At 47.7% G+C, this 13,211-nt stretch overlaps 1 protein-coding gene across 1 annotated transcript in view; it reads right to left on the minus strand.

The window, feature by feature from the left end:
- The window catches only part of ZNF638 (zinc finger protein 638), a gene marked incomplete at its 5' end in the record, with an annotated part of 61,267 nt that overhangs the window by 37,464 nt on the left and 10,592 nt on the right, over positions 1 to 13,211 (minus strand). Inside the window, 4 exons of the mRNA XM_082282018.1 lie at positions 264 to 583; positions 2,073 to 2,111; positions 2,718 to 2,779; positions 10,804 to 12,430. Coding sequence (XP_082138144.1) covers positions 264 to 583; positions 2,073 to 2,111; positions 2,718 to 2,779; positions 10,804 to 12,430 — 2,048 coding nt within the window. The remainder of the gene's footprint in view (positions 1 to 263; positions 584 to 2,072; positions 2,112 to 2,717; positions 2,780 to 10,803; positions 12,431 to 13,211) is intronic.

Consider the following 13,211-nt stretch of genomic DNA (forward strand, 5'->3'; position numbering starts at 1 on the left):
AAATCCTGCCTTTCTTGGCTGCTTTAATTATTCCTTAACAAAATTCCTGACTGCTGCCTTTCTCTGGAGAATCCATAGATGCTCACTTATGGATGGCTCATTACCAATTTTTATCCAATCCTTAAAAAAAACCCCTCTCAGGAATCTACCAGCTAATCTCCCACCTGCATTTTCCATCCCTCACAACCTCTAAAAACTCTCGGAAACCCAAAACACCAAGAGGAGAGGGGGGGGGGGGGGAAAACCTTTGGGAATTGCGTTACCTTCGGAGCGGCTGGATCTGCGGGAAGAGCGCTCGGTGCTGGATGATCTCCGAGGTCTTGGGCTGGATCTCAGGAGATTCCGGGAACGTTGTGGGGATCTGGATCTGTGCCTGGGGCTGAGCCTTCGGATGTAGCGGGGGCTGCGGCTCCGGGGCCTCCGGAATCTGCCGGGACTGCGGGATCGGGAGCGGTAACGGTGCAGGGCGTAGCCGGAAGCTCCGGAGCCTCTGGAGACGCTGGGTCTGGAATGTCTCCGGTTGGGGCTGGAGGAGCTGGAGCGGTGCTTGGGGGTCCGGTTTTCCTTCCTGTCGCCGGCATTCCTGAGGGGAAAAAGGGATCCGTGTGGGGAAACGAAGGAATTGTTGGGAGAAGTGGGAAGGATGGGTTTGGAGAGGGGAAAAATGCGGGGAGAAATCGGGAGGTGGTTGTGGGGTTTTAAAGGGGTGTTGGGAGAGCTGGAGAAGGATTTGGGATATGGAAGAGACTCAGGGAAGGGTGGGAAAGGTGAGATTTGGGGAGGAATTGCTGGCTGGGAGGGGCTGGGCTGGAATTGCCAGAGTGGCTGGGGCTGCCCCTGGATCCCTGGGAATGTCCAAGGCCAGGCTGGACACTGGGGCTTGGATCCACCTGGGATAGTGGGAGGTGACCCTGAACATGGAATGGGATGGGAATGGGATGAGATTCCAGGTCTTTTCCAAGCCAAAGCATTCCAAGATTGTGGAGCCCAGCTGGGAGAGCTGGGAATGTTGCCCTGGAGAAGGGAAGGAGGCAGGGAGAGCTGCGAGCCCCTTGCAGGGCCTCAAGGGGCTCCAGGAGAGCTGCAGAGGGACTGGGGCCAAGGGCTGGAGGGACAGGAGGCAGGGAATGGCTTCCCAGTGGGAAAGGGGAGCTTGGGCTGGGATGTTGGGAAGGAATTGCTGGCTGGGAGGGTGGGCAGGGGCTGGGCTGGAATTGCCAGAGCAGCTGGGGCTGCCCCTGGATCCCTGGGAATGTCCAAGGATGGATTTGGATCCACCCGGGATAGCAGAAGCTGTCCCTGCCCATGGAAAGGGGGTGGAATTGTTGGGATTGAAGATCTTTCCCAAGCCAACCTATTGCACAATTCCATGATGTTCTCCTCATGGATTTTTCCCAAAGTTTTCTTGGTTTTATTTCTCTCTTTCAAGCTTTTTTTTGTTTTTTCTCCCCCCTTTCCTTGTTCAGAACAAAGAAGCCTCAGCTGCAGCTCCCCGAAGGAATTCCAGCCACACACCCACACTCAGCTTCCCGGGAAATCTGGAGGAGTCATTAATGGAAACATCCCAGGAAAATCCCAGGAAAATCCCAACAATTCCAGCCCAAAACACAGAGAAATCTCAGACCACGAAAACAATCCAAAGGTGGCGAGAAGAGTAATTAATGCCCAGGGAGGTGATTAAAAAGGGATTAATCAGAGGTGGAAAAGAGGGAAAATGAAAGGATGAAGATGGGAATCTGTGGATTCCAGGGGTTTTCCAGCTTGTGGGAATGTCGTTTCCCCAAGGAATCTTTGGAAGTTGGGAAATAGGAGCCACCATTCCTCTGGTGAAACAAACCAGGAAGGTTTAACTGGATAAAAAATTGTGGAATTTTAAGGTCCCTCCTACCCAAAGCAGCTCGGAATTCTACGGAATTTGGGACAAAACCCCCCCTGAAATCCTGAAAAATCCCACAAAATTTTGTAGCGTAACGGTGACGTCGTCGAGAGAGCTTGGAGGAGATAATGAGGGAGACTAATTGCTGGGAGTAATTAATTCTTAATGAATGAAGGGAAGGAATGCTACGAGGTACCTGTTGGAGGAGTGAGCCTCGGGATTCCACTCGGGATATCTGTCAAGGACAATGGGAAAATGTCAGTGGAAAAGGCAAAATTCCCAACCAAATCGGGATTTTTCCCGAGAAATATTCCCAGTCAACATTCCTGAAGCACCAAACGCTGCTTTCTGTTTATCCAGTGCTGCTCAGATGGGAATTGGATCCACCTGGGATAGTGGGAAGTGTCCCTGGATGGGATTTAAGGTCCCTCCCAAACCAAAGCATTCCAGGATTCTGGAGCCAGCCTGGGAGAGCTGGGAATGTTCCCCTGGAGAAGGGAAAACTCCAGGGAATCCTCAGAGTCCCTAAAGGGGCTCCAGGAGAGCTGCAGAGGGATTTGGGAGAAGGGATTTGGGACAGGAGGCAGGGAATGGCTTCCCAGTGGGAAAGGGGAGCTTGGGCTGGGATGTTGGGAAGGAATTCCTTGGGATTGACTTCCCAGAGCAGCTGGGGCTGCCCCTGGATCCCTGGGAATGTCCAAGGCCAGGTTGGATGGACTCAGATCCACCCTGGGATAATGGGAGGTGTCCCTGGCCATGGATGGGGTGGGAATGGGATGGGATTCCAGGTGGTCCCTCCCCAGCATCCCAGGATTCCCAAGGATTCCCGTTTTTCCCTTACTGTTGGCGCAGCTTGCGGCAGCTCTCCAGGTGGGCAGGGTTGTTCTGGTGCAGGATCCAATCCTGGAAAGGAGGGAATAAAAAGGACAGCGGGAAAAGCGGGATCAAGGTGGGAAACAACGGGATGGCCCCGAGCTCCGGCGAGGCAGCGGCGCTTTTGCACCTTCCAGCCTCGTTTTTACCTCAGGAAAAGTCAAAATTCCATGGAAAAACCAAGCAGGGAATTCCGAAAATTCCTTATCCCCGAGTGCTCTCGAATAAAATCTCCACAAACTCCCATTAATGACATCCATTAATTCCATGCAATTAACGAACCCAACGCCACACCCCGAGGCGTCGGCAGCACGGGAGCTGCTCCAGAGGCAAAAAATTCCCGGAATTCCCGGAATTCCCAACCATTCCCAACACAATATCCTCCCCACTCCGGAATTTCCGTGCCCGGAGCTCCGGGAATGTCGAACCCAACTCATTCCAGAACCTCGGGATATTTTTCCCAGTGTTTTGTTTGCTAAGGAAAAAGCTCAGGGAGGGATTGGGGAGGCTTTCAAGAACCCCCCCCCCCCCCCCCCCCCCCAGAGTGCTAAAATTATGGGATGGAATTCCAGGGGGAATTCCCAAAAATCGGGAATGTGGGCTGGGAGATGGAGGAGGAGCAGGGGGATTCCTTGGGAAAGGCTGGGGGTGTCCAGGTGGGATGGGATTGGGGAATATCCTGGGAAAAAGTGGAATTTGGAGCTTAAAAAAAAGCAGGAAAAAGGGGGGATGTGGTCAGGATAATTAACATAAAATAGGGAATAATTAAGATAAAATAGAGAGTAATTAACATAAAATAGGGAATAATTGAGATAAAATAGGGAATAATTGAGGTAAAATAGGGAATAATTGAGGTAAAATAAAGAGTAATTAACATAAAATAGGGAATAATTGAGATAAAATAGGGAACAATTAATATAAAATAGGGAATAATTGATATAAAATAGGGAATAATCGAGATAAAATAGGGAGTAATTGAGATAAAATAGGGAATAATTGATATAAAATATGGAATAATTGAGATAAAATAAAGAGTAATTAACATAAAATAGGGAATAATTGAGATAAAATAGGGAATAATTGATAAAAAATAGGGAATAATCAATATAAAATAGGGAATAATTGAGATAAAATGGAGAATAATTAGTATAGAGAATAATTGAGATAAAATAGGGAATAATTAATATAAAATAGGGAATAATTGAGATAAAATGCAATCAGAGGTGGAGTAATTAATATAAAATGCAATCAAAGGTGGAATAATTGATATAAAATAGGGAGTAATTGAGATAAAATTGAGATAAAATAGGGAATAATTGAGATAAAATAGGGAGTAATTAATATAAAATAGGGAGTAATTGAGATAAAATAGGGAATAATTGATAAAAAATAGGGAATAATCAATATAAAATAGGGAATAATTGAGATAAAATGGAGAATAATTAATATAGAGAATAATTGAGATAAAATAAGGAGTAATTGAGATAAAATAGGGAATAATTAATATAAAATAGGGAAAAATTGAGATAAAATAGAGAACAATTAATATAAATTAGGGAATAATTAATATAAAATAGGGAGTAATTGAGATAAAATACGGAATCATTGAGACAAAATAAAGAGTAATTAACATAAAATAGGGAATAATTGAGATAAAATAGGAAACAATTAATATAAAATAGGGAATAATTGAGATAAAATAGAGAATAATTAATATAAAATAGGGAGTAATTGAGATAAAATAGGGAATAATTGATAAAAAATAGGGAATAATCAATATAAAACAGGGAATAATTGAGATAAAATAGGGAGTAATTAATATAAAATAGAGAATAATTGAAATAAAATAGGGAGTAATTGAGATAAAATAGGGAGTAATTGAGATAACATAGGGAATAATTAATATAGAGAATAATTGAGATAAAATAGGGAGTAATTGAGATAAAATAGGGACTAATTAATATAAAAGAGGGAATAATCGAGATAAAATAGGGAGTAATTAATATAAAATAGGGAATAATTGAGATAAAATGCAATCAGAGGTGGACTAATTAATATGACTTAATATTATGTATTAATCAGTAAATATTAGAATTAATATAATAAACATAAATGCAATGAAAGGTGGGATAATGAACATAAAATAGGGAATAACTGATATAAAATGCAATCAAAGGTGGACTAATTAATAGTAGATATTAATATATCAATATTATCATTTATCAAATGAACATAAAATACAATAAAAGGTGGAATAATGGATATAAAATAGGGAATAATTGGGAATAATTGATCTAAATTAGGGAGTAATTGAGATAAAATGCAATCAAAGGTGGAGTAATTAACATGAATTAATGTTATATATTAACCAATAAATATTATAATTAACGTAATGAACATAAATGCAATGAAAGGTGGAGTAATTGATATAAATTAGGGACTAATTGATATAAATTAGGGAGTAATTGAGATAAAATGCAATCAAAGGTGGAGTAATTAATAGGAATGTTATATATTCATATATGAATATTATAATTGATATAAGTGCAAAAAAGGTGGAATAATTGATATAAATTATTGTTATACATTAACAAATATTATAATTAATATCATGAACATAAATGCAATCAAAGGTGGAATAATTAATATGAATATTATATATTAATCAATAAATGTTGTAATATAACGAACATAAATGCAATAAAAGGTGGAATAATTAATATAAACTATTATTACACATTAATATATTAATATAATTTACCTAGTAAATATAAATGCAATCAAAGGTGGAATAATTGATACAAATCAATACTATCAATAAATATAATTAGTATAATGAACATAAATGCAATAAAGGTGGAATAAGTAATATAATATTATAAATTAACATTATAATTTAATGAATATGAATGCAAAAAAAGTGGAATAATTAACATAAAGTGCAATAAAACAGGGAATACTTAACATAAAATTCAGCAAAGTGTGGCATAATTAATAAAAATTAATATTCTCCATTGATATATTAATATTATGATTTATATAATTAATATAAGTGCAGTAAAAGGTGGAATAATTAATATAAAATGCAATAGAAGATGGAATAATTCCTATAAAGTGCAATAAAATAGGAAATCATTAATATGAATATTATGGGTTAATATTGTAATTTATATAATTAATAGAAAAGCACAAAAATGGGGAATAATTCATATAAATGCAATAAAAGGTGGAATAATTAATATAAAGTGCAATAAAATGGGGAATAATTCATATAAAGTGAAATAAAAGATGGAAGAATTCATATGAAGTGCAATAAAATGGGGAAAAATTAATATAAAATGCAATAAAATGGGGAATAATTCATATAAATGCAATAAAAGGTGGAATAATTAATATAAAGTGCAATAAAATGGGGAATAATTCATATAAATGCAATAAAAGGTGGAATAATTAATATAAAGTGCAATAAAATGGGGAATAATTCATATAAATGCAATAAAAGGTGGAATAATTAATATAAAGTGCAATAAAATGGGGAATAATTCCTATAAAATGCAATAAAATCTGGAATAATTCCTATAAAATGCAATAAAATGAGGAATAATTCCTATAAAATGCAATAAAATCTGGAATAATTCCTATAAAATTCCCATCCCACGGTGCCAGGGAGGGATTTTGGCTCCAGCTGCTGCTCCAATGTTTTTTGGGAATCTCGTTCTCCTCTCCAGGTCTTCTCCAGCCAAATCCCTCTGGATTTTGGGATGTTCCTCCTTTTTGGGAATATCCCACTGCCCCCACAATCCAAATCCCTCTGGATTTTGGGATGTTCCTCCTTTTTGGGAATATCCCACTGCTCCCACAATCCAAATCCCTCTGGATTTTGGGATGTTCCTCCTTTTTGGGAATATCCCACTGCCCACAGAACCATCATGGAATGTTCAGGTTGGAAGGGAACCTCAAGTTGATCCCATTATCCCGAGCTGCTCCAAGCCCCATCCAGCGTGACCTCGCACATTCCAAGGATATGGAGCAGCCACGACTTTTCCGGGTATCCAAAGAAAACTCCACGCCCCTAAAAGCAGAGGATCCCTTCCCATCCCATCCCAGCGGAAGGAAAAACTCCTCCATTCCCACCTTTCCACCCTAAATCCATCCCAAATTCCTCTCACTCATGGATCACCACCAAGAAACTCCGGGAGCTCCGAGCTTATTCCCAACAAAGGAATTCCCAGCGCGATTCTCCGTGGAAAAGATCAAACTCCCAGGATTCCACGGATTCCAAGAGCTGCTCCCTGGGTTGGAAGGGATTTAGGAAACACAACAGGTGGCAAATCAGGAGAAATCCCAATCCTGGCTTTGGGAACGCCGCGGATCCGCCTCATTCCGGATGGGATGGGAAGGAGGAGTTGCGCGAAGGGCGCGGCGGAATTCTGGCGGAAAACGGAGCCTCTCCGTGGAATATCCATCAAATCCTTCCAGCTATTGAGGATTTGGGATTTAAAGGGAACAGCAGTGGGGTTGGACTCCACCTAAGCCAGAGCAGGATTGGGAATTTTACCTGAAAAAAAAATGCTCGCCGGCACAAAAGATTTCTTGGGAATTCTCAAGCCGAGCATTGATTTTGCCTCAAATTCCGGTTTTAACGCCCCCAAATCCACCTTGCTGTGGGCTCCAGCCAACCCTGAGGATCCCACAGGAACATTCCCAGGATTTCTGAGGCTGGAAAAGCCCTCCTGGGATCAGCATCCAACGTCACCCCCAGCACTTCCAAAGCCACCAGCGACCACAGCCCTTCCTACCCGGCATAAAAACGAGGCCAAATCCGGCAAATTCCGGCAAATTCCAACCTCACCTTTCATGGACGTCTCCACCGCCCTCAAATCCACAAGATTTTGGACCAGGCCTGTTTGAAAGTTTAAAACCATCTATTTTCCATAAAAAAACAAACCCAAAAAACCTCTGGATGCAGGCGGGAGACAGAGAAATTTGTGGCTTCTGAACGAAAAAAAAACCACCTTAAAATGCTGAAAAGTTGGTAAAAGTGACCTTCAGGAGGGGTTTTGGGTAGAAAAGAGGCAGAAAATCCCGTTCTTAGCTGGGGGCCACCCCAAATGCGGTGTTCTGTGGACACCTCGAGGCCATGTCCAGCCTGGATTTCATCAGAGCTCGTTAATTCCGGGAGATAATTAATTAAGAGCGGATGGGATGCTCTGGGCAGCAGCAGGAGGGGTTTCAATCCCGGGGAAATTCAGCCTGGGGAGATTTGGAATGGGCGAGCTGGAGGGACGATGTTGGGATCGCGTTCCGACGATGCGCCACGTCCAGGTGGGAATTCTGGATCGTTTTCCAACGGCAGGAACTCGCTGGAATTCCCTTCCCAAGGCACGGGAGGAGTCAGGTCGAGAGTGGATTAAAAGAATCCATGGAAAAAAGGCACCAATGACCTGACCTGGGAATGCTTCGTTGGAATTTTGTGTGCAAGGTCTTCAAGTAGGGGATAAAGACAAGGTTCATCTTCATCCCACGTTATCCCAGAATCCTGGAATGCTTTGGGTTGGAAAAGATCTGGAATCCCATCCCATTCCCAATCCATCCATGGGCAGGGACACCTCCCACTATCCCAGGTGGATCCAAGCCCCAGTGTCCAGCCTGGCCTTGGACATTCCCAGGGATCCAGGGGCAGCCCCAGCTGCTCTGGCAATTCCAGCCCAGCCCCTGCCCACCCTCCCAGCCAGCAATTCCTTCCCAACATCCCAGCCCAAGCTCCCCTTTCCCACTGGGAAGCCATTCCCTGCCTCCTGTCCCTCCAGCCCTTGGCCCCAGTCCCTCTGCAGCTCTCCTGGAGCCCCTTGAGGCCCTGCAAGGGGCTCGCAGCTCTCCCTGCCTCCTTCCCTTCTCCAGGAGAACGTTCCCAGCTCTCCCAGCCTGATCCAGAACCAGAACCTCCTCTGGCTTTGCTCCAGCAGCTCCACGTCCTCCAGGAGTTGGGATCTGGGAACTGGAACCAGCTCTGCAGGTGGAGCCTCACCTAAGCAGGGCACAGGAGCAGAATTCCCACTTTTCCTGCTGCCCACGCTCTGGGATCAGCCCAGGACACAGGGATCTCTCCGGGACACGTGGACCCCCAAGTCCTTCTCCCAAGGCTGCTCCCACCACTCTCTTCACATCCTGGATCGGTGCTGGGATCATCCTGACCCTCGGCCTTGCTGAGGCTGGGACGCTCCCACCTCTCCCGGCTGTCCAGGTGACGCCGTCCCTTCCCTCCAGGTGGGATCCTGGTGTCACCTCCACCTTGCCAAGGGTGACTGACGCCAGCGTCCTCGTCCCCGACGAACAGCGCCCATCCCCATCCCCATCCCCGGTGCCACCTGGACACGGAGCCCTCGCCAACTCCCGAGTGCCGCCATCCAGCCCGGAGCGCTCCATCCACGCAATCCCTTCTTCCAGGCCACGGGGGACAGCGTCAAATGTCTCAAGTGCACGTCAGCGCTCACCGGGAATCGCCGGATCTCGTGGCTCTTCCAACCTGAGGTCCCATCCAGCTCTCCCAGAAGGGGACAGGGAACGGTTGGGAAGATGAATGACATCCACGTCATCTCTGACTGCCCAACCGAGGCAAAACCCACGGGATTTGTAGAGCTGGAATTCCGAGGAATTCTTCGTTCTCTGCAATTCATGGATCCAGCAGCCGGACATTTTCCTCTTTCATTTTTTGGGATAAAAACTCCCAAACTCTCCGGGTTCTTCTGCAGCACGGCTGCTCCCGTGAGGTGTGCCGTGTCCCCGGGACACAAACACCGAACGCTTCCCGAAGGATGTGAATCCAGAGCCAAAGGACAGGGAGCAGCTTTGGGAAGCTGCAGTGGGATCAGGATGCCTGGGAACGCATCCCACGCTGCGGTGCCAGCGGGACAAGGACTCCCAACCTTTAACCCACCCCCAAAATCTCCGACACAGGACTCTGAGTGACACCATTTCCTTCCTTTTCCCCCTTAAAATGAGAGGAAAATTCCCATTTCATTCATCCCACTTTTCCCAAAGTGCTTTTTCCCTTCATTAACCCCTCCCCACTTTTGTCTCCCTGCTCAGTTCCATTCACTTCCATTTTAAATCTTCCTTCCCGTTTCCCATCTCCTTAGCCCTCAGCGCTTCTCGAGGAAAAGGATTTGGGAATTTCGGGTTGTTTTTCCCCACATATCCATCCCCATTTTTAATCCCATTTTGAAATCACAGCACAAACAGAGCCTAAAATCGGCAGGATTTTGCCAAATCCCAAAAACCCCCTCCCCCACAGCCTTTCCACACTTTGGAATTCAAACACATTAAACACTCATCCATCAATTATTCCATGATTTTTACATCGCGTTTTTGACAGATCAAACCTTGGCCTTTTCCGGGAAAACCCAGAGCTTTCCAAACATTTTCTATCTCCCAATATCCACCTTTTTTACCCCCTTTCTTTCTTTTCCTTCCAAGCTGAAACTCTGATCTCCTTCAAGGCTGAGAGCCCGGCGGGATGAACGGACGCTTCTTCCGCGTCCCTCCGAGCCAGCCTCCGGAATATTCAGCGCTGTCACCCAGACCATATTTGGAAGAGGAAATTTTGGGTTCTAAATGAGCTCTTTTGTTGTCAGGCACACTTTGGAGGAGGAGGAGGAGGAGGAGGAAGGGGGGGGAATGAACACACGGACATCTCACCCTCCCCAAGACGTGATTTTAGTCCCCCCCCACACACGACACGGACGTTTCACTGCGCTGCTCGAAGGTTTGCTTTTTGTCGTTCGAGACCCGCTGCCAAGTCAGACCCCACTTTTCTTAACATTAAAAAGCTATTTCAAAATAAAAGAAATTCAAAAAAAAAAATTTAAAACCAACACATAAAGCAACTCTGCAATGCAACCGGGAGCAGAACACGCTCTTACAATCATTTCTAGCACCATTCCCAACACTCAACCTTGGCGAGCAGCATCCCAATCCATGGGAATTCCCAGGGGAAAAACAATCTGCGCCAGGAAGTACCCACGCTTAGGGAATAATCTGGGAAAGCCACTCACCTTCATATGAGTGCATTCAAGGTTACACAGAGAACACAAATGTGGGAATATTCGCGGCGACGTGGCATAGTAGTCGTTCATCATGGACGGGGTGGGCAGGCGTTTGCTCTTCTGGGAATCCGGGAACACGGGCAGCCAGGACGCCTTCACCACCCCGAACGGGGATTTGATGGGTTCCCCAGCCTGCGAATGGAAACTTTTGTGTCCCGCCGCGGTCCCGCCGGCGGCGCCGGGCCCGGGCTGGGAGCTGCCGGTCTCGCGCTGCTTCTGCTCGTGCTGGCTGATGGCGGCCAAGAGCCCGGCCGAGAAGGGCGGCGACGTCAAGGGCGGCAACACGTGCTGGGACACGGGCGGCTGGACCAGCGGCGGTATCACCGGGGGCAGCATGGGCTGCGGCAGCGGCGTGGGCAGCAGCGCCGGCAGCATGGGCGGCAGCACCGGCGGCATGGGCGGCTGCGACACCGGCTTCACCACCGGCAGCGCGGCGGGCGCGGCGGCACCGCACAGCGCCGGCACCTTGGCCGGAGGCTCGGCCGGGAAAAACGACGGAGCGGGCGAGGAGTCGGCGGGAAAAGCCGGCAGCTTGATGAGCTCTTCCGCCGGGAACACGGCGTTGCACGGCACGCTGGGCGGCGGGACGGCCACCGGCACGCTCTGCTCCCGCTGGAATTCTTCCCGGTTCTCCGCGCTCGAGCTGTCGGGGTTGTAGACGCGCGCTTCCACCGGCTCCTCGGGCAGCGCGTCGGGGTTGTAGGTGCAGATCTCCAGCGGGTCCTCGGTGTAGCCGTACTTGCTGGCGTGGCCGTAGTCGATCACCTTGCCCTTGACGGCGGCGCCGCTGCTCTCGCCCACCGGCTCGTCCCCCCGGCTCGGAGCGTGCAGGCCGGGCACGGCGTGGCCCATCTTCCGGATGCGGATCTCCCGTAGGATCCGCGGCATGTTCTCGGGCGTCAGCTGGTCGTCGGGGTAGCGGCTCAGCTCCTCCAGGTCTTCGTTGGACAGCCCGAAGCTCGCTAAAATGCTGGAGGCGCTTTCGGGCGTGTAGCGGTTCTGGGGGTTGGAATTCTGCTCCAAGACCGGCGCCGGGCCGGGCGGCTTCGGCCCGGCGCTCCCGGCGGGGCAGGGGCCGCTGTCCCAGAGGTTGGCGCGCGGGTCTCCCTTCTGCTCCTGGTGCAGGTTGGTCTTCTCCTTGACCTTCCTGGGGTCGGCCCTGTGCAGCGTGACGCGGACGTTGATCCTCTGGGAACCCGTCCACTGCAGCGCCTCCTGTCCCGAGAATCTCTGCGGCGCTCCTTGGGGCGTCGCGGGCGCGGGTTTCCTCGGCGGCCCCGCAGCGCCTCTGGCCCCGAAGGCTCCCGGGGGTTTGGTGCCCGACGGGTTGGGTCCTCTGGGCCTCGGGGGCAAGGTTCCTCTGGGGCTAAACATTGCGTCTTTCAGCAATGCCTGACGGAAGCCAGCATGGGGAGGTGCCGGCCCGCCGCTGGCAGCCGAGGACAAGTGCTGGAGAGCCAAGTGGGTCTTAATTTGGGCAAGCTGAAAAGGAGGAGGGCCCAACACAAAGGGGCTGGCAAGGCCAAGGTTCAGGGAATTCACAAGTGGTGCGAAACTTTCCAAGAACAACACAAAGCTGCAAGTTAAAAGACAAGGATTAGATGGGTCATCTTTGGCATGTGCTCACAGCGGCTTCTATGACGGTGAGCAAAACAACCCGAGGCACGGCAGCGGGGTTTTGGCACGACAGCTTAAAGCACTCAAAACGCACAGGAAAAGTTTGCTTTCACTGCGTGGAATCTTAAAATATAGAGAACGGGTGATTAATCAACGAGCTCAAACCCAACAACGTCCCGGGGCACACAACCAGCGGTGACACTTGCAACAGCGTCGGTGCCAACCTGGCAGTTCACTTCTCGGTGACAACAGAGTTTGGGTTTAATTACAATTAATTTTAGGAGCAGGAAGGCAAAGCATGAATAAAACCCTGTCTGGAGGCTGACGAGGGATGAGTTGGAAGTGAAACCATCTACGTGGAGAACTCAAACCAGTTATGACTCGGTGGAGCTGAGCCGAGGCCGGAGCAGTTTCCAGGAGGACACTCCCATGGCCGCTCTCATGGGTGAAGAGCAAACCCTGCAAGAATTCACAGGGTGGGATGAGAGGCTGGAATTCTGTGGGTAGAAAAGAATCCGATCTCCCAGATGGTAAGAGCTTAAAGCGGAAGGGTTTGAAACGAGAGAGGAAGGAAATGGTACAGGAACCAACGGCAACAACAACGAAAAAATATCTACACACGCAAAGCACCGTGGCCAAGGGGAGTGGGGCTTAGTTTGGGTGAAAACACTGAGAATTCGGTTCTGCCAGGTGGGAAACGAAGGTACAAACACAGGGAGAGTAAAATCAGACACCACAGA

Source organism: Coloeus monedula (assembly GCF_965178545.1).
Source record: "Coloeus monedula genome assembly, chromosome: 5".
NCBI classification, from domain to species: domain Eukaryota; kingdom Metazoa; phylum Chordata; class Aves; order Passeriformes; family Corvidae; genus Coloeus; species Coloeus monedula.